The 19,905-nt window shown below is 39.8% G+C and overlaps 2 protein-coding genes across 2 annotated transcripts in view; one reads left to right on the top strand and one right to left on the bottom strand.

Annotated features, from left to right (window-relative positions):
• rgs4 (regulator of G protein signaling 4) overlaps positions 1-19,905 on the bottom strand; it is a 57,864-nt gene that overhangs the window by 35,726 nt on the left and 2,233 nt on the right. The gene's annotated exons all lie outside the window — the stretch shown is intronic.
• On the top strand, positions 1,963-7,909 carry LOC119430501 (histidine-rich glycoprotein). The gene is made up of 7 exons (XM_037697918.1): positions 1,963-2,259; positions 2,858-2,971; positions 4,295-4,382; positions 5,022-5,188; positions 6,125-6,238; positions 6,701-6,787; positions 6,890-7,909. The coding sequence occupies exons 1-7, from the start codon at positions 2,059-2,061 to the stop codon at positions 7,856-7,858; spliced, it is 1,740 nt and encodes a 579-aa protein (XP_037553846.1). The 5' UTR covers positions 1,963-2,058; the 3' UTR covers positions 7,859-7,909.

Genomic DNA, 19,905 nt, shown 5'->3' with positions numbered 1-19,905 from the left:
ATCCTTTGGTGCATAGGTCCCAGGCTTCAGTCAAGCTCTGCAACGTTCCAACAGCAAACATTTTATTCATGCTGATGTTCCATTTTCCAAACCCCCTGAAAAATATGTCTACTAACTTTTCAATATTCCTCCCAGTTTTGAGTTCAATAATTCACCATAGTATTGCTGGCAAAATCATAGAAATGTAACTTAAAAATGATTTCAGTAATGAGTTGCTGTTAAAGGTTAATACTCACTGACATTTTCATTCAATTTTTTTTTTTTTTCCTCAAGATGATGGAAAACTTTTTTTGTTGCTCTGCATGGCGGTCATTCACTTTCAGAGTCAAACATGACCTTCTCCCATGGTTGCTATCAGTGCTTCAATAAAATTTTGAACCGTTCACAGATTTGTATAGTTGTGTGGTCAAGACCAAAGTTTTCCTCTTATGTAAGTTTGCCTAAATTGCAACAGCTGCACAAAAACTATTGATTTTCACGCAGGTTGGTCCATGTGTTGTTGACTCTCTGACAAAGGTCAAACATTTTCCTTGCATCTGCAGCAACTCATTCCTCAAAGTCCAGCTGTCTAAATCACAAACCACAAAATTTAAAGTTCAGAAAAATGTGGCTCCATTCAAGCATTGTCACAATTCCTACTTACCAAACCGCTTTTAATAAAAGGTGAAGGGGGTGGTATGGAAATATACTTTAACCCTTCAAATAACATATGCAGTTGTGTTCAAAAGTTTGCATCCACTCACATAGATGTCAATGTGAATTAGGTGTTTTTGTTATTTAAACTGAACAATCATTCTTTCTTGGTAAACCAAAAAAAGTCCCCGCCGCACATTCAAGCGCAACTGAAATCTGTAGATGACCTCATGCACAAACCAAAATGTGTTCTGGAGAAAGCTCGTATGATCAAAGGAGACAAAGATTGAGCCACAGTGCTACAAAGTATATTTGGAGGATTCAAGATAATGCTTTCAAACATGAGAACACTGTAACAACTGTCAGGTCGCATCAAGCTGTGATGCAGTGCACAAAATGGATACAAGCAACCGAGCAAAGATCCCAAAAAACACACATCAGAGCCGGTTTCTGACTTGAAAAAGCATTCTGGCATTGGGCTTTTAGAATAATCTCTCCAAAACCCTGACGTCACCCCGTCTGAGAAGTTGTGAAATATGCTTAAAATGGCTTCGTACCAGGAACTAACCACTTTTAAATTCCAACTGGTGAGGTCAAATATCAGAGAGTTATGCCAGATGCTTATTGGGAGCATGTAGTTGAGATGCAATTTGCAAGAATTTAAGAATACAACAAATTCTGATGCATCATGGGCAAAATACAAAACTATGAGGGACAATTCAAGTCTTTTTGTGCAGCACTTTTACCGTTTTATTGTTTTTGCTCATTGTACAGAAGCACCACCTCTTTTATTTTTTGTAACCCTCATAATTGCTGTGTTAAGCAAAGATCGCCAACAAAACCCAGCATGACTAAGAAGATAGAATATGATCCACTCAGTTGATTAGTTGATGTTTGTGCGAGGGTATGTGTTGACTGAAGATATGATAGATATGAAGAGTCTGCACAACCCACTTTTAATGATTTATCAATATCCAGAAGGATCTGATTTATTGTAGACATTCACTAAAGCTTTACAGTTTTCTGTAACCCTGTCCTTGATTAACCAAACTCTGAGCAAAGTGTAGATTGTGACTTGCTGCCCCCTGATTGTCCCGATTGATCCCGAACAGGAGAGTTGAACTGCAGGGCAGATAACTTCATTGTGCAAGTTTGGACAGTAGCTGATTGGTTGGTCAACCGATAGGACGCATTCTTAGACATGAGGGATGGAGCGGGGTCGAGGGTTATATTTACCTTGGATGAAGGGAGGGGGCAGTTGTTTTGTGAGTGGATATGAAAGTCATTGTGAGTGCGCACCAAGCGTCTGAGGCAGAATATAAAAGGTCATCATTTCTCCATCTGCTATCGCTCTTACCAGGCTGCGTGTGAGAGGACGAGGGCCATTGTGTCGGGCTGAGACAAAGTCAAAAACAGGCCTTTACAATGAGGACTTGTGTTCTCTTGTTGCTGGTGCTGGGGTGTGTCTACGGTGCCCCCGTGGATCATGGCCTGGAGTCGGGGTCGTGTGACGATCCAGCAGCAGTGAGCGCTGCACATTTGGCTCTCGGCAAGATCAACTTGGATCGGACCGAGGGCTACATCTTCACCCTGCACCGCCTGGCCAATGTCCACATGGCCAAACATGTAAGTTGAGCCACATGAGACCCCCCCCCCTACCCCTCAATTATGTTTATTTACCAAGTGCATCTTCTTTGATCAGCTTAAATTTTAATCTGAGAATCCAGACATTTAAAATTGCAAAGTGGTGTAGAGATCCAAAAACATGAAAACATCCTTAAAAAAAATAATCAATTCCATTACTGAATGTCCAGGTTTTTTCTTTGAAAATGTAAAGCGTAATGTAAAAAAAAAAAATAAAATACAAATGCAATAGTCTGTTAGAGTCCAGAACCAGAACATAAACATTAAAAAGACATATTGCTTTGTTCGGATAACGGAGTGTTTCTAATGATTTGTCAGCTGGCAAATGCACATCTGTTATGACTCAGTGAAGCATGTGGAGATGATCCACACCAAGCAGTTGTCATGGAAACTTCAGTACAGCATCATAAAAAAGATTTTAGAGCTGCATCTTCTGTTTAGACACAATTGCAAAATTTCCTACATTTTCCAGTTAGATATGAGTGTTATAATTTGAAAGTTTTTATTTATTATTATTATTATTCAACAGAGGTAAAAATTAAACACTGACAAACATATTGTGTGTGTGTTTGTGTAACAGGAAGAGGTCGGCGTGGTTTACTACCTGACTCTGGATGTTGAAGAGACTAGCTGCAGCGTGGTCAGCAGGAAGGACTGGAAAGAGTGTCAGGCTCGTTCCACCACTGAGGTGCCGGTAAGCAGACGTTTTTAAAAGCCTCACATGGGAACAGAAGCAAATATAACATTAGTTTTATATAAATGAACCCATCTTTTAGGTATCCTATTCAGCAGAAGTAACACAAAACCTTTAATGTCAAAACACCTGCCATTTTCACTCTGCTCATCTCAAAAGACACATTTTTGCTGCACGTATGTGCTAGGTAGGTACAGAAGCAGAAGACGAGTAAAGCTGATCCACTAGGCCTCTGAGCTAGCAGTAAGGGTATATGTGGAGCTGAAGTGGCATGTTTGAGGCAATCATGGTGCTGCACACAACCCATAATAATCCACTGTCACTCATGTATGTCTGCAAAGGCGCCCAGTTGCCCAGCTTGGGCTATAAAACTTGTAAAGCGTGCCAGAAAAGAGCCCAAAGCCTATGTAGCAGAGGTTATCGATGCCACAAAAGACCGCTAAAGCCAATTTGAGAGGGAATTAGCTTCCAGTTTCTGTAGTGTGTTAAGCAATGCGTCAAAACGGGAAAAAAATATAATAACTTTAAAGGTTAAAAACGAATCAAAATAGCTAAAGACAACTAGATGCAATGAGACAGTGCATTTATTTTTATATGAATCATATAGCTACTGTGGAACTTCCATCTGTCCTATTTATTCTTGGTTTTCCTCGAAGTTCTATTCTTGATTACCATAATGGGTTTTTTTAGTAGGTAGAGCAACCTAAACCCCTTACATAATTAGATGTGATACTGTGCTGACATCTTTGTTTACTAAAAAACACGAGTGAGTCATCCATAAACCATCCATCCATCCATCCATTATATTTACCCACTTCTTCCTTCTAGGGTCTCAGGGGTCACTGGTGCCCATGTCCAGCCATCACTGTGTGAGAGGCGGGGTACAACCTGGAAAGATTTTCAGTCCATCACAGGGACACATGGAGACTAGCAACCATTCACTCTCTCACTCACACCTAGGGACAATTTAGAGTTACCAATCAGTCTAACATGCATGTTTTTGGTCTGTGGGAGAAAACCAGAGTACCTGGAGATAACATGCAAACTCCACACAGAAAGGTCCCAGGCCAGGTTTTGAACCAGCAACCTTCTCGCTAAGAGGCAACAGCTCTACCAACTGAGCCGCCAACCAACCACAAACACATTTCTAAATCAAGTTGTTGTTGTTTTTTTTTATCTGAGGCCAACGGGATTTGATGTGAAAATGGCAAACATTACTTTTGGGGTTGAGTGTGATTTAAAACAAATACCAAAGTTAAAGTTTTTGTTTTTAACTGAGCAACACAAATGTGAATTTTCTTGTCTTTGTGATTCCCTTCGCAGGTGTATGGACAATGCAAAGCTGCTATCTTCATCAGCAAACCTCACAGAGTGGTGCGTCTCTACAAATACAGGTGTCTCGTCAGACCAGGTATGAAAAATAAATATTCAAATGATAACTGAACCAAAGGGGGACAATGTACTTCTTATATTAAAGCATTTTGTTCTGCTTTCAAATTGCTCATTAATGCTTGTATTTATTTTAAGATTTGTCGTATGTCTAATTTAAATTAACTTTGTATCTGACTTTTGTATTGTTTAGCCATTTATCTAACCTACGTTATCCATCTTGGAGAAAATAAAAGGATGTAATACAAAATAGTGTTATGAAATAATGTTTTAATAATATCCTAACCTTTTGAATTTGCAGTATTTCATTGTTTTCAGCACTGCTGAACCATTTCTTGCCTCAATTAAAAAAAAAAGAGGCAGTGAAGCACCACTAGAGTTGCTCACTCTAAGCATAAATGAAAGCAGTGCACTTATCGAAAACACCATAAAGTTGACCCATTGGTGAGAAATTCTGAACAAGATGGTACGAATAGTAGGAAAGAAACACAAAAAACTACTTGATCTGCAGCTTGTCAAATTGACCTTTTTTTTTTTTTTTGTTGCAGTTAAAAAGATTTCCAAAAACGTGTTCATTCACTTTTTTTTTTTATTTCATTACTGCACAACTTTGTGATGAAAACTACATGAATATTTAACTACCACTTGTTGCTTTGCTCAGTTCCTGCTGCTCGCGTGACACAGATTTGTCCAGACTGCCCAACTTTGATCAACTTTGACAACGAAGAAATCCAGCAGACCGTGTCTATGTCACTGGAGAAGTACAACAATGAGAGTAACAACAACAATCGCTTTGCTCTGCTTCAGATCTCCCGCGCTTCTGCCGGTGTAAGTTTCCATCATGATTAAAATACACGCAAATGTCCTTGGAGGTTTTTTTTTTTTTTATGTTGACACCTGAGCAAAATGCAAAACATAAGGCGACTGAATCCCATTTAAGTTCCAAATCTAACAAATTCCATTCATCCATTATCGTCCACTTGTTCCAAAGTCGGGTAGTGGGGGCAGCAGCTTGAGCAGGGAGGTCCAGACATCTCTTTCCACAACCACCTCTTCCAGTTCTTCTGGGAGGGCCCCAAGGCGTTCCCAGATCAATAGAGTTGTAGTCTCTCCATCGTGTCCTGGGTCTTCCCCTGGGAAGTCGGACATGCCAGAAGCACCTCAACTGGCTCCTTTATATGTGGAGGAGCAACTGTTGTACTCTGGGTCTTTCCCGGATAACTGAACTTCTCACTCTCTCTAAGGGAGAGTCCAGCTACCCTGCGGAGGAAATTAATTTCCACCATCTGTATCATCGATGTCATTCTTTCGGTTACTACCCAGAGTTTGTGACCGTAGGTGAGGAACGTAGCCAAACCTGTAAACAGAGAGCTGTGACTTACAGCTTATCTCCCTCTTCACCACAACGGACCGGCACAGAGTCTGCAATACTGCAGATGCTGCACCAATCTGTCTGTCAATCTCAAGTCCCATTCTTCTCTCACTCGTGAACAAAACCCTGAGATACTCGAACTCCTCCACTTGAGGCAGAACCTCGACCTCAAGAGAGCAATCCACTCTTTTGACTGAGGACCATGGCCAGACACAACATTTTGTTATTGTTTTATCCCTTTTTAATCTTTTATTTTATTCCTTTTGTGCTTTTTTACTTGTCTGTAAAGCCCTTTGGTCCTGTATTTTTTAAATACTTTATACATAAAGTTGGATTGGATATCTGTTCATTACATAACGCTTATTAATTTTTTTTTCTCTGTCCATGTCAAGATGGGGATCAGCATGATGTACCATGTGGAGTACACCATTCAGGAGACCACCTGTGGCATACACACAAAGGGTGGGGCAGCTGAGAAGTGCCCATTCATGACTTGTGGGTTTGCAGTAAGTCTTGGCAATTCATTAGTTTTGATGTATGACCAAAGTGATTGGCTGTTTAAATACATGTAATCGGCATCTATTCTGAAATAAGTTGTAACTATATTGGTTTTAGTATGTATGTGTTCAGTGGTTAATTGCATCGATCTAGTTCTACTAAAAGTACTTTGAATATCCTCCAAGACATCTACAAATAGGCAAATACAGACAAAAACAGCCAGGGGAAATAAAATTTTATTTGTTCTATAATGGGATTATAGTGAGAAGATTTTTTTTTTTTTAATAATAAACTGTAAATAAAAACTCAAATTGTCCTCCTTTTAAAATTCCAGACAGGTGGTGATCAGAAAACTCAGTCATAACAGAAATGAATTAAAGATTGTTTATGTGAACAACAAAATACAGGCAAAGCCAATGCCATAAATATCTATAAATTCTTATGATTGTTTTTGTGTCCTATTTCTTCAGCATTTGGGCTTCTGTAAGGCATCCCACCACCATTCTCCCAGTGGGGAACAGATTTTCCAAGTAAAGTGTGAGATTTATGAGCCTGAGGTAAAACTCAAAAAGCATAATTTCTGTTTTCATTAATTCATTCAGGTTATTCCTGGTTTAATTTACTACAAAATATGTCCAAATTGTGTGTGTATTCTACAGGCTTCTAACAGAGAGAAGGCGCTACACCTGCTGGGTGACGCAACTAGCCACAGCCACAATGACTCGCACATACATGCTCCTGGTGAAGAGCACGGACATGGCCATGACCATGACCATCACCACCACGGCAAAGAGCATGGACAAGGCCACGGGCATGGCAAAGGACATGAACACAGCGATGAGCAAGGCAAAGGACACGGACACAGGCATGGCAAAGGACATGAAGGACACGATCACGGCCATTTTCATGGTGGCAGAAACAGGACATGCTCACATGGACCAAACAAGACGTGCTCACATGGCCATGGACACAGATTCGGACACAGACAACCAAGCCCACATGACCACATCCATGACCACACCAAGGACCACACCCATCATGATGAAGAGCATCTTTTAGGTAGCAATCACCACCACACACATGACCACAAACCAGGCAGTGCCTACAGGCATGCCCACGACCACTCTCACGACCACGGGATTGATGGAACCCATGATCACGTGCATGCGTACCATGCCCAGGCATATGACCACTCAGGTGACTCTCCCAACCATCACCATAATTACAGTCATCCTAAGGGCATGCACACACATGAGCATGACCACGAGATTGCACTGGACCACGACCACAAGCATGCTCACCTGCATGAGCATGAGCATCACCACCATCACCACACACATGATCATGAGGGTGAATACCATGACGAACCAGAGGGCATGGTGAAGAAGATTGAAGCCCTGGGCCATAACATTACCAAACCTATCTTCCCAGAACTCCCTCCACAGCCCGCCCTTCTGATCCTCAAGCCTGACCCGCAGATCCCAGGTGTGCCTGAACCCGGCATCCTGGGCTTCCAGGCCTTCCCAAACACAGCCTCGGCTGCGTGTCCCCCACCAGCTGCAGGAGAAAGCCTGGTGCAGAAACTCTTTGCTGAGGATGACTTGTTCAAGCCTGGCAACCATTTCTAAATGACAAACACAGACTTTCAGAAATGATTAAATTTAATACATTTGCATTTACCTCTCTCGTCATCAGTTTAATTTAAATTGACTGGTTCCTCTGGTCATTCATTACCTGTAACTTTTCTTTTGTCTCACAATTTAATAAAGACAAAGATTATTTAAAAACAATTTCTCTATTTTGTCTGGCTGGGGCATTTTGTTCAGAAATGACTAACTAATACAACCACAGAACTGGTCCATTGATGTGATCCATCTAATAACGTCCATGTTTTCAATTGTGGAGTAAAAGTATCTAACGATATTCAGTTGAGCTCTTCTACAACCAAAAGAGTAACTCAGATATTTTAGACACCTGACATTTTGAAGTGTAGAATTAAAGCTCTGTAATTATTCAATAAATAAGTGTAAATAATGTAAATATAAAGCAGGGCGTCATTGTTCATCCAAAACAAACTTACAGTCTAACTATCAAAGGAAGCAAATCCTCTTTTAACAATGGGATTGAATTTATGACATAAGGATGACTGAGGTTCAACCAGTTTCAATTACTTGGTTAACTTTTACTGGTGCGATCTCAAATCAGACAATTTGAACTACAACGATATGTCCATAAATCAAATGTGTCTATGAAATTTGATTTGAGAACATGTATATAAACTTTAAATACATTGTTAGATTATCAAAATAAATGTGGATGTTAAACAATAAAAACCTTTGAAGTTATGGTATGATTATAATTATTCTAAGTTAAGGTAAGAGAAAAAACTGTAACACTTTAACTAATTTTAGGCTCAGATCAAAGGTTTTAAATTTGAGCAAAAAGACCATGACTGTAGGTGGAGATTAAAGATGGTTAAAGTGGGGAAAATGAAGAATTTGCAAAGCTTGAAATAAGAGCAATTCCAGGCCAAATACTAAAATCATCAACCTTTTCATTATCTTGGTACTTTATGTTTTGTTTTAGTTAAGTGCTTTATAAATCCAGCTGGTTTGGATTGGAAAAATCAAAAGTCTAAAAGTGCCATAGAAGATAATTACTCTATGAGAAACTACATTTTCAGACCCACTTTGTATTTTTTGTTTTGTATACCTGATTATACACTTAGTGCCTCTTTTTGCAGGACTATGTACCAGTAAATACATTGCAACACTCTGCATATAAATCACATAAAAACAACTCATAGCTAAGACAAATAACCTAAAAGCATGAAACGAAGTCTAAAAATAAAACTTTTGTGTGACATCCTCTTCCCCAAACACCAAAATCTCATGTTCCAACTTTTCCCACACTAAAAAAAAAGCTCTGTATCTTGCTGCCACACTACCATCTAGTGGTAAAATCTTGTTTAATTTATGTAACTGACTTCTGCAGCCACATTAAAATGCAGAAGTAAGACAAAAACAATGTTGACAAATGAACGCTTATATTCAATTTAAAATGCCCAGTTGATAATATTTGTTGTTTTGAATATATTTTAGCAACATTTAATATTTTTATTCAATAAAATACTCTGTGGAGTCATCAACAAGCTCCTAAAAAGCAAAGCTTTAATATAGTTTAGATCCAGACACAGCAGAGGCTTTAAAACTGGCTAATCTATACTCAGTATGTCTGTGGGTGTTATTTTTGTGGACTTTTACTGATGAAATCAGGTTTACCGACTCAGCAAAAAGCTCTTATCTTTACGTCTGGATCAAGTCCCATTTAGTTACAAAATTGACAAACAAACTTTGGCAGATATTGATTCGTTGGGTAAAGGTTGAAGGTTGCATAAATGCAATAAATAAATAAACTAACCACACGCACTTTTAACTGTATGTTTTACTCAACAAATCTGAGCATAAATGCAAACCACCACATCAAACTTGTCAGTTTTCTCCAACCTAAAAGGCTCTTCCATGGAGCATTGCTGTCCTATTTTCAGTCACTTCATCTGTTTTTGTAAGTACACAAACCTGGTCGTTACCAGAAAAAGTAGTGGGTCACAGCTGAGGCAAAACCTAAAAATGTCATGATTGTGAGCTAAATGCTGAGAGTGAGTGAACAATAACTGAAACAAAATGCCACTTGTTCTCCAAAATTAAACCTAAGAAAGAAAATAAAATGACTGGTGGTGATTTTAGCCTGGCCACAAAATTTGTATTTACCTATATAATAAACATTAACAAGTCATACCCTGCATGCAAAATATATTAGGTTTGGTTTATTTGTCATATGTAAAATTGACAATATCAAGAATAAAATGGAATGCTCAGGGCGAGAAGAACTGCCTCCACTTGCAAAAAAAATCAAGAGCAAATATCAAAGCATGCAACAAAAATCAGGCGACAAAGGTGAAAAAGAAAATAAATCTACAGCAGCATGGTCCAATTATATTCAGAGATTCTTTATTGTCATTTGCACCACATGGGTGAAGCAAAATTATGTACACAGGGTCCCAGTTACATCCAACAATAAAATGTAAAAGAAAAACGGTAATAAGATCTAAGATATGAACTAAGAAAAACATCAGCTAAAACTATGCTAAGCACTAATGGCATAAAAACAATAAACACAATACGCCAAGCAGCAGCACGAACATTAGTCTGTGTGAGCAGATGAGCACGCATGAACACAGCAACATGAAACAGATCAGCAGCAACATGATGTGATTTTCACAGTGATTATTCTGGTTAGAGATTCATGAGTCTAACAGCCTCAGGGTAGAAGCTGTTCCTCAGTCTAGTGGTTCTACACTTAATGCTCCTTAACCTCCTTCCTGAGGGGAGTGGGGCAAAAAGTGTGTGTGCTGGGTGAGTGGGGTCCTTCATGATGCAGGTGGCCCTCTTCCTGCATCTGGAGGTGTAGATGTCTGTGATGGTGGGGAGACTGACTCCAACAGTCTTCTGTGCAGCCTTCACCACTCTCTGCAAAGCTTTTCTTTCTGCAGCTGTGCAGCCTCCATGCCACACGTTGATGCTGGAGCACAGGATGCTCTCCACTGCACACCTGTAGAAGGAGGTGAGGACTGAGCTTCCCAGACCAGCTCGTCAGCCGCCTGAGGAAGTAGAGTCTCTGATGAGCTTTCTTGATTAGACTGGTGGTGTTGTTGCTCCAGCTGAGGTTGTCATTCAGGTGCACACCCAAGTACTTGTAGCTGGAGACCACTTCCATTACAGATCCTCCTATATTGGGGGTGGGGGGTGTTTGGTGTGTTTGTTCCATATGAAATCCACAACCATCTCCTTCGTCTTCTTAACATTAATGCCAAGGTTGTTCTTCCTGCACCAGCTCTCCAAGTGTTCCACCTCTTGCCTGTAGCTGGACTCATTGTTTGTGATGCATCCAACCACCACTGTATCATCTGCAAACTTTACAATAGGACAGCCTGGATGGGTAGGTGTCAGTCATATGTGAGCAGAGTGAACAGGAGGGGGTTCAACAAACAGCCTGAGGGGAGCCAGTGCTGAGGGTTATGGTGGAGGAGGAGATGTTGTGGATCCTCATAGAGACACAGACTGTGGTCGTTTGATAAAAAGTCTAGGACCCAGTTGCATTGGGAGGGGCTTAGTCCTAGTGTGATTAGTTTGCCCATCAGGGTCTGGGGGGTCATGGTGTTGAAGGCAGATGTGAAGTACACAAAAAACATGAGAATGTTGGAGTCCTTCTGCGCCAGGTGGATGAGAGCAGTGTGGACCGCAAAGGAGACTGTGATCCATTCATAGCCAATCATTATCTTCCAAATTGGTCCAAAGACAGGTCATGGGGGTAGCAGCTTTAGCAGGGAGGCCCAGACATCTCTTTGCACAGCCACCTCTTCCAGCTCTTCTAGAAGAACTCCAAGAAATTCAGTCCAACCGAGAGACATGGTCTATCCAGCATGTCCTCGGTCTTCCCCATGGTCCACTCCCAGTCGGACATGCCTGAAGCACCTCCCTAGGGAGGCGCCCAGGGAGCATCCTGAAACGTAAACTTAAAGTGTATTTATTTATTAGCACCTTCCAACAATGCCTTTCATTGAATGAAGTGCTTTACAAGATAAAACACATAAAAACTGGGCGCAATAAATCAGTGCAGATTAAAAACACAGCCACAACAAAATAAGGTAAAAAAAGATTTAAAAACAACCGTAAGTTAAACATCAAAAGCCCTTTTAAATAAATAGGTCTTCAATTTGGCTTGGAACAACACTAGATCAGAGATGGAACGCAACTCATGAGGAAGAGTATTAGGACCAGTCCCCCCACCCCGCCCATTATTTGCACCTTGAGCGAGGAACCTCCATTAGATATTGACCGGCAGACCGTGAAGCTCTGCTGGGTTGGTGGATTTTCAAAAGTTCTGAAATATAGGGTCATGCAAGGCTATTCAATGCTTTAAAAACAAACAGCAACAGCTTGAACTGTATCCTAAACTGAACCGGGAGCCAGTGCAAAGATGAAAAGACAGGAGTGATGTGTTCATATTTACATGTGTTAGTCAACAAGCGAGCAGCAGAGTTTTGTACATGTGGTAAATAGGAGATAAAAGAATGGTTAATACTGACATAATACAATTATATTTCATTTAAATAATCAAACCTAGAGTTCACAAAGGCATGGATGGCCTTCTCCGGATCACTACGGCTAAGGAAAAGATGAAGATGAATGTTGTCTTTTCATCTACAGGTGAAAAGACAAATTATGGCATTGTTACCAGACGCCTGAACCACCTCACCTGGCTCTTCTCAATGTGGAGCAGCAGTTCTCCAAGTCCATCCCGCATATTTCAGTCTCACCCTATCTCTAAAGGGAAAATCCAGCTACCCTGCGGAGAAAACTCATTTCAACTGTATGTATCTATGATCTCATTATTTCCATCACTACACAAAGGTCATGATCATAGGTGAGGGTAGGAACGTAGGTCGACCGGTAAACGGGTAGTTTTGCCTTACAGTTCAGCTCCTTTTTCACCACAATGGACCAGTACAGAGTCCACAATACTGCAGACGCTGCACCAATCCATCTGTCAATCTCACGCTCCATTCTTCCCTCACTCGTGAACAAAACCCAGAGATATTTGAACTCCTCCACTTGAGGCAGAACCTCACGTTCGATCTGAAAAAAATAATCCGCCGTTTTCCGACTGAGGACATATGGCCTCAGATTTGGAGGTGATGATTCTCATCCCAGCTGATCCACACTCTGCTGCAAACTGCTCCACTGAGAGCTGAATATCACAGCACGATGATGCCAACAGGACCACATCATCTGCAAAGAGCAGAGATGGGATCTTGAGGTCATCGAACCAAAATGCCTCTTCCACCTGGCTACACCAAGAAATTCTGCCCATAAAAGTTCTGAACAGAATCTGTGACAACAGGCAGCCCTGGCGGAGTCCAACTCCCACCCTGAAGGGTCTGACTTACTACTGGTAATACGAACCAAACTCTCGCTCCGCTTGTATAGAGATCGAACAGCCCGTAGCAACGGGCCCCTAATCCCACAGTCACGGAGCACCCCCCACAGTGAACCTCGAGGAACATGGTTGAAAAAAATTCATAAAGCAAAATTATATACATGGCAAGATTCATGAAATACTTGTACATCTTTAACAAAAGGAGGCTTTTATTAAGAAAATCTAAGTTACAAATTAACTCCTGTTTAGATGTAATAAATGGAAAAAATGGTACGGTTCATTGTGTTTTTTTCTGCTGTACAGTTTATCCGTCCAATAAATAAACATCGACTGAATGTTTCTAGAATCACCTTTAGGTCAGGGACTGTGCTGCTCTACAAGTGTTAACAGAAAGAGTAAAAACCACAGCTGGACCAGCTGTTTAGTTTGTTTGGGAGGAAAATAAATATACAAAAGGCGCCGTGCTGCTCCACAAATGTTAGCAGAAACATTAAAACCACAGGTGCAACAGCTGTTTAGTTTGTTTTGGAGAAATATAAATATACAAAGAGATAAAAAGAAAGAGAGAAAATATTATCTAAAGCCCGTCTTTGTGTTTATCTACGTTTTGTCCAGGGGAACAGTGGGTCACTCTATAATCTGACTTTTGATGTTGAAAACCGTGCGAGATCAAGGTTTCACGGAGGTTCCTGCACTACAACGCTGTTCCAATTGTTCTGTATTAGAATCAATACCTTACACTTTTCTGGTTTACACATTTAAAACTTGCATGATTTTATTTGTGATTTTATTTTTTATTTTTTTTACTAGAATCAAAGCAAAAACAGCTTCTAGCTTATGAAGCGTACATTTTTATTGGCAAACGAGACATTGTGGAGCTTAACTTTTAACTTTATAAACTTTATTGTGATTCAAAATTATGCAGTGGGCCATGCAAAATTGAACAAAATTTCCTTTAATTTTTCCGCGTCAGTGTAGGATTACAAAATGTACGTGAATTTTATAGACTGTGTTGTGTTTAGAGCAGAAGATGCAAGTCTAATGCAGGTACAAGGAATAAGATAAGAGATATAAAATAGAACATTATTGATCCTGCAGGAAATTATTGTGCAAGTGTCAACAAATGTAATGTGCACCTAGACATATTATAAATTTATACATGCATGTACTGATACAGTATTTATATATGTATATACATTCCACACGTACATACATGTGTGTTATTAATCAAAATCAGTTAAATGTGAACGTTAGTGCTCTTTACTCAGATTTACATTTCATGATCTGGTTGTTATAAACAGAGTAAATGTTAAATATGAATATTTCGATATTTATCACCAGAGTAACAGGTTAGTTTAGTTGCAAACACTCAAAAGAATATATATGTTTGTTTAGTGTTTACCTTTAACCTAAACATTTAAGGAGTAAACATGTTTAATAATCACGTTAAACGTGACAAATGTTCTTTGGTGCGTGTTTGTTTTCCACATATATGTGAGTGTGTGAATGGCAGGCATTAAAACACTTTGTAGAACGGGGCTTTATGAAGTTCTGTCCATTTCCTTGTATTAGTTGAACGGCAGATCTGCCACATCCAAGCCAGTGCCAACACTGAGGACTAAGAACCAAGGTCAGATCTTAGAATTGTCCCTGCCATGCATTCAAAGTGTGCTCAACTTAACTCAGTCTTTGAGGGTTGCATTAACCAGGTAGAGGTGGCCTGGGATCGTATCAAATTCCTGGCATGGATTATTGTCCCAGTCCGCTCTGACCAGGCATAAGAATGTCTGGGCATAAGGCCAGTCTTGTGCTTGGAGACAGAGAAAGGACAAATACTTTGTTGGCAAAAACAGCGAGTGTGTGTGTGTGTGTGTGTGCGCTTGTTTTTACGTAAGCAGGATAGTATAAGGAAGGTGGGAGGACGTCCGAGCGGGCAGTTCTTCATTCAGTCGTGTGCTGTTTAAGAGGTTCAGTGTTTTCTACAATAAACCTTAAACTTTTCTGTCAGTCAGAATCAAGGTGTCATATTGCTTTGTTTAAAGATTTAAGCACATCTTTATAATAAAAATTCTACTTTTGACACCCTACGTGGTCTGAGGTCTTTGGGGAGGCTTTCCAGTTGTCTCTGCACTCGTGTGGAACAAGAATCTGGGCCCATACAAGATAATTAGAGTACGATATTTTTTCAAATAAGAAGTGCCTGCGCACGTCTGATGTGGGGATGGCTGGACCCCCCTTCATCACGCTCAGCTGAGAACCATAGTCAGACTCTGTGGAGACTGATGATAACAAAGATGTTTTTAAATCTCCTGCCAGATTGCGGCTGTCTGAAGTTATACAATTTAAAAATGATCTTAAAAAAGTTAAGTCTGGTAATCTGGACATTCAAAAAACAAAACAAAATGGAAGAAAAAAAATTGTAGAAACGTTTCGCCTTTCATCCGAAAGACTTCTTCAGTCTGAGGTGCTGTATTCAGCTCACTCTTATAAAAAGCACCTTCTCAGAGTGGATCAACCAGTTTTGCTGCTGACAACCAAAACCAGCTGCCCACATGGTCAAGAAGGACCATCAGCCTAACAATGGATCATTAGCACACTGATGGCTGTTTACTGTTCACAGAGGGCTGAGTGATACTAGCAATCACAGCATTGTAAGAGGGGGACAGTTGAACCCGGAGGCCTCCACCCCTGTTTAACGATGGACGATTTATTTTCACAAAGATGGCCTCCTTTACTCCTCTCTCAATCGTTTCACATCATGTTGCGTATATATGTGTGTATATATATATATATATATATATATATATATATATAAACCAGACTGAAGAAGTCTCTCGGACGAGAGACGAAACGTTTCTACATTTTTTGGTGTTTTGCTTTGTTTTGGGTTTTTTTGAATGTCCAGAGGACCAGATTTAACTTTTTTAGATTTTTCTACCTGGATTATTGAGCATGCATCAGGATACTGTGAAGCATAGTTTTATTGCCAAACGGTATTTTATGGAGCTTAACTTTTAATTTTATAAGCTTTATTGTCATTCAATTTCGCATGGTGCACCGTACAATTTGGAATATTTCCTTTCATTTCTCCACATCAGTGTAGGAATCCATAATTTACATGAATTTTTTATACTTCGCTGTGTTTAGAGCACAAGATGCAATACTGATGCAGATACAAGGAATGTGCAAGTGTCAGCGAATGTTCCTATATACTGTGCACCTTTACGATACATTTATACATGCATGTACAGATATTTACATGTGTTTATTTACATATGTACAATATACATGTGTGTGATTATGTAAAAAATACAAAATCGCACAAAAAATCAGTATTTGCACCTAAAATAATGTAATAAAGATACAAACTAAATATTCAACTTTTTCATGAGGATGGAAACCTAAATGTAAATATGTTTGATTATTTGGTTGTCTGTTCTTACCACATGTTTGGATGTTTCAGGTGTATGGCGAGTGTGAAGTATCTGCTCTTGTTGACACTCAGGTTGAACTGAAAAGTTACTCGTGTTCATTGAGGAAAGGTTTGTCAATTTATTACTTGTTCTAATCTAAAAAGTAATTTACACTGAATAGATTTTAAAAAAATTAAAAAAAAATTTGTCTCGTTTGTCTCCATGTGTCCCTGTGATGGACTTGTGACCCGTCCAGGGTGTACCCCGCCCCTCGCACAGTGATTGCTGGACATGGGCACTGGCAACCCCTGTCACCCAAAATGGAAGAAGCGGGTAAAAGATAATGGATGGATGGATGATTTTAAATCTTTGTATTTTTTGTGATTATTATTATTTAAAGAGTTAATTTTATAACAAGAAATACACATTATACTAAAGATTTAAATAGTTTTAGACACTGGTGGTGGTCAATGATTTCTACACATTTATAGGTGCTAACATCGGCAGCAGGACGGCAGCTTTTCTACCGTCCTGTAACGTCAAACTGACCCGATTTCGAACCCGACTAAAAAAATCTTGTCCTGCTTCCAACCATTTTCAGTGGGCAGTGAACTCAGACAGCCGATTGAAACCGTCCAGGAACTTTGGGACCAGGTCCACTTCCATCCCACTGGTCATGCCAAGCAATGCTTGCAGGCCAGGTGGCCTCTGGTGCAGGGAGACGTTGTTCGAAGGTCCGGCGTTTTCCTTCGGTTCAACTGGACTTTTCATCTGGACCTCTGTGGGCTGTTTGATTCCGACCGGTTCTCCTGTGTGGTTTTGTGCTGGATCTCTATTGGACCAGCTCTCCTCGTGTATGTCTTGCTGTCGGCAGTGGGCGAAGTAGACCGAGCTGGACCAGAACCGATCCGGTCACAACCTCAGCGGTTAGCCTGATCCTTGCTCACCAAAGGACCGTCTCTGTCCGTGGGCTTCTGCTGTCAGCTGCTGGGGAGTTTGACGGATCTGGACCAGAACTGAACCAAGGACAGCTCCAGGCTCTGCAGTCATCCTGACCACTGCTCGCCTGTGAGGAGCCTCTCATGCTGGGAAGCACTGTGGAGGAGTTGCTCAAAGGACCGGCGTCTGAATCGGAGTACTGCTCTTTCATTTGCACGCACCTGGATTAATTTGGATCCTTTATAAAGGTTGAATTGAAAATGAGTGAACATCAAATTTAAAAAATAATAATAATAATTAAGTCTTTATTTATACATGTTATTCAACGTTTATTTAATTATGCTAGTGAGAAGTTCAGACCATTGAGATACAATTAAAATACAAATTATTAGTGAAAAATTATCTTCATCCATCCATCCATTATCTTTACACGAGTCTTCCTTTTCAAGTCGCAGGGATCACTAGTGCCCATGTCCAACTATCACAGTGCGAGAAGTAGGGGACACCCTGGACAGGTCTCCAGTCCATCCCAGGGACACATAAAGACAAACGACAAAAAAACAACATTCACATTCTCACTCACACCTCTGCACCTCCTCGTTCCAAGATGTATATCACGCAGTCTGATTCTTTGTCCCTCCAGGTCACTTTTGAGTTTATTATCTCTAATTTTTTTGTGGTTAGTTCCCCCTGTTTTAATTAAAGAGACGTGCCCAGACTGTGCAACAGCTAATGAATTGAATGACCCAATCGTCATGGAAGCAGCCAGACTCTCCCTGAAAAAGTTTAATGAAGAGAATCACCTGGAGAATTACTTCACTCTGGAAAATGTAACAAAATCCGTTTACCAGGTAAAAAAAAAAATTGCATTAAACTTATTAAAAAAAACTAGTTACACAGGGGAATACAAATGGTTAAATGGTTACTGACAGAAACACTTACGTGTGTATACGTGTGTGTATGTATATACATATGTGTGTATGTGTATATACATATGTGTGTATATATAATGTATTTGAGGGAAATTTAAATATGTAGTACTTATACACAGGCATTTGTAACTATATGCTTCTGTTTGCTCCGTCAGTGGTTGTACGGTTGGACCTACGTAGTGGATTTCACCATTCTGGAAACGGTGTGTTCAAATAAAACTGAAATCAGTGAACTGAGCCACTGTCCACCCATGGATTGTCAGTTTGCTGTAAGTAACACATAAGCACAAGTACACATGTTTTTCAGCTGAAGTTGCATAAATAGAAATCGTATTGTCTGCCTCATGATTTTAGATCTTAATTTTTTTATCATTTTAATGTTTTATTTTTTTTACTTTTGTTAGCTTTTGCAGTCATTTGTCCAAACTCCTATTAATCCAGCAGCCACCACCACTTCCTTAAACTAGCCAGTAACTGGTCTTATAGTAATATTTACTGTTAAATCTATATTTATGTGTATATTTTATTTTGAATAATTTTATTATACTTGCTACTGGTCACTTTTTGACACTGTGTGCTGTTACTATATTCTTGTTTAGTTTATGTATTTATTTATTTTTTATTGTCTTTCTATTTCTTGTACGATGCTGCTGGAATCTTACTTTCCCTGAAGTAATTTTCATTCAACCTTTATTTAAATTAAATTTTTACCGTTGGTCCCATTGAGCCTTGAGGACTCATTTACAACAGAGACCTTTTTTTTTTTTTTAACAAAGAGTGATGACAACAGTAGACAATCATCAAAGAAAATATATAAAGTGATACATTTTGAAAATAAGAAAATAATATTTAAAAATTATTCGTGTATGTGTGGGTTTTCTCCGGGTACTCCGGATTCCTCCCACAGACCAAAAACATGCATGTTAGACTGATGGTAACTCTAAATTGTCCCTAGATGTGAGAAAGTGAATTGTTGTTTGTCTCTGTCACCCTGTGATGGACTTGTCACCTGTCCAGGATGTACCCCGCCCATTGCACAATGATTGGTAGACATGTGCACCGACGACTCCTGTGACCCAAAATGGAAGAAGTGGGTAAAAGATGATGGATGGATGGATGGATGGATGGTCAATGGAGGGAAGGAAAGTCACAGTTACAAGGTGTTTCCTAGCATTCAGAGTTACACAGGATCTATTTCTGAAAAATAAACCTAGTTTAACTTTCAGTTTCTTTTCCACATTGTTGACATGGGGCTTAAAAGAGAAATGCAAATGGACCAAGATACACAAATATTTTGTAGGAATCGACCAACCCAACAGGAGCGCCATTCAAAGATAAAAAAGGGAGGACTGCTGGGAGAAGGAATCTTCTAAAAAGATAATTAGTTTTATC

This window comes from Nematolebias whitei, chromosome 3 (genome assembly GCF_014905685.2).
Source record: "Nematolebias whitei isolate Nwh7 chromosome 3, NemWhi1, whole genome shotgun sequence".
Taxonomy (NCBI): Eukaryota; Metazoa; Chordata; class Actinopteri; order Cyprinodontiformes; family Rivulidae; genus Nematolebias; species Nematolebias whitei.
Note: the sequence above shows the minus strand (reverse complement) of the source record. Positions and strands in the feature narration are given on the sequence as shown.

Bases quoted from the DNA above. Each gene is read 5' to 3' on its own strand.
- LOC119430501 (XM_037697918.1), top strand. From the start codon at position 2,059: ATGAGGACTTGTGTTCTCTTGTTGCTGGTGCTGGGGTGTGTCTACGGT. The intron at 2,260-2,857 runs GTAAGTTGAGCC...TTTGTGTAACAG, and splicing joins ATGTCCACATGGCCAAACAT to GAAGAGGTCGGCGTGGTTTA. The intron at 6,788-6,889 runs GTAAAACTCAAA...TGTATTCTACAG, and splicing joins GTGAGATTTATGAGCCTGAG to GCTTCTAACAGAGAGAAGGC.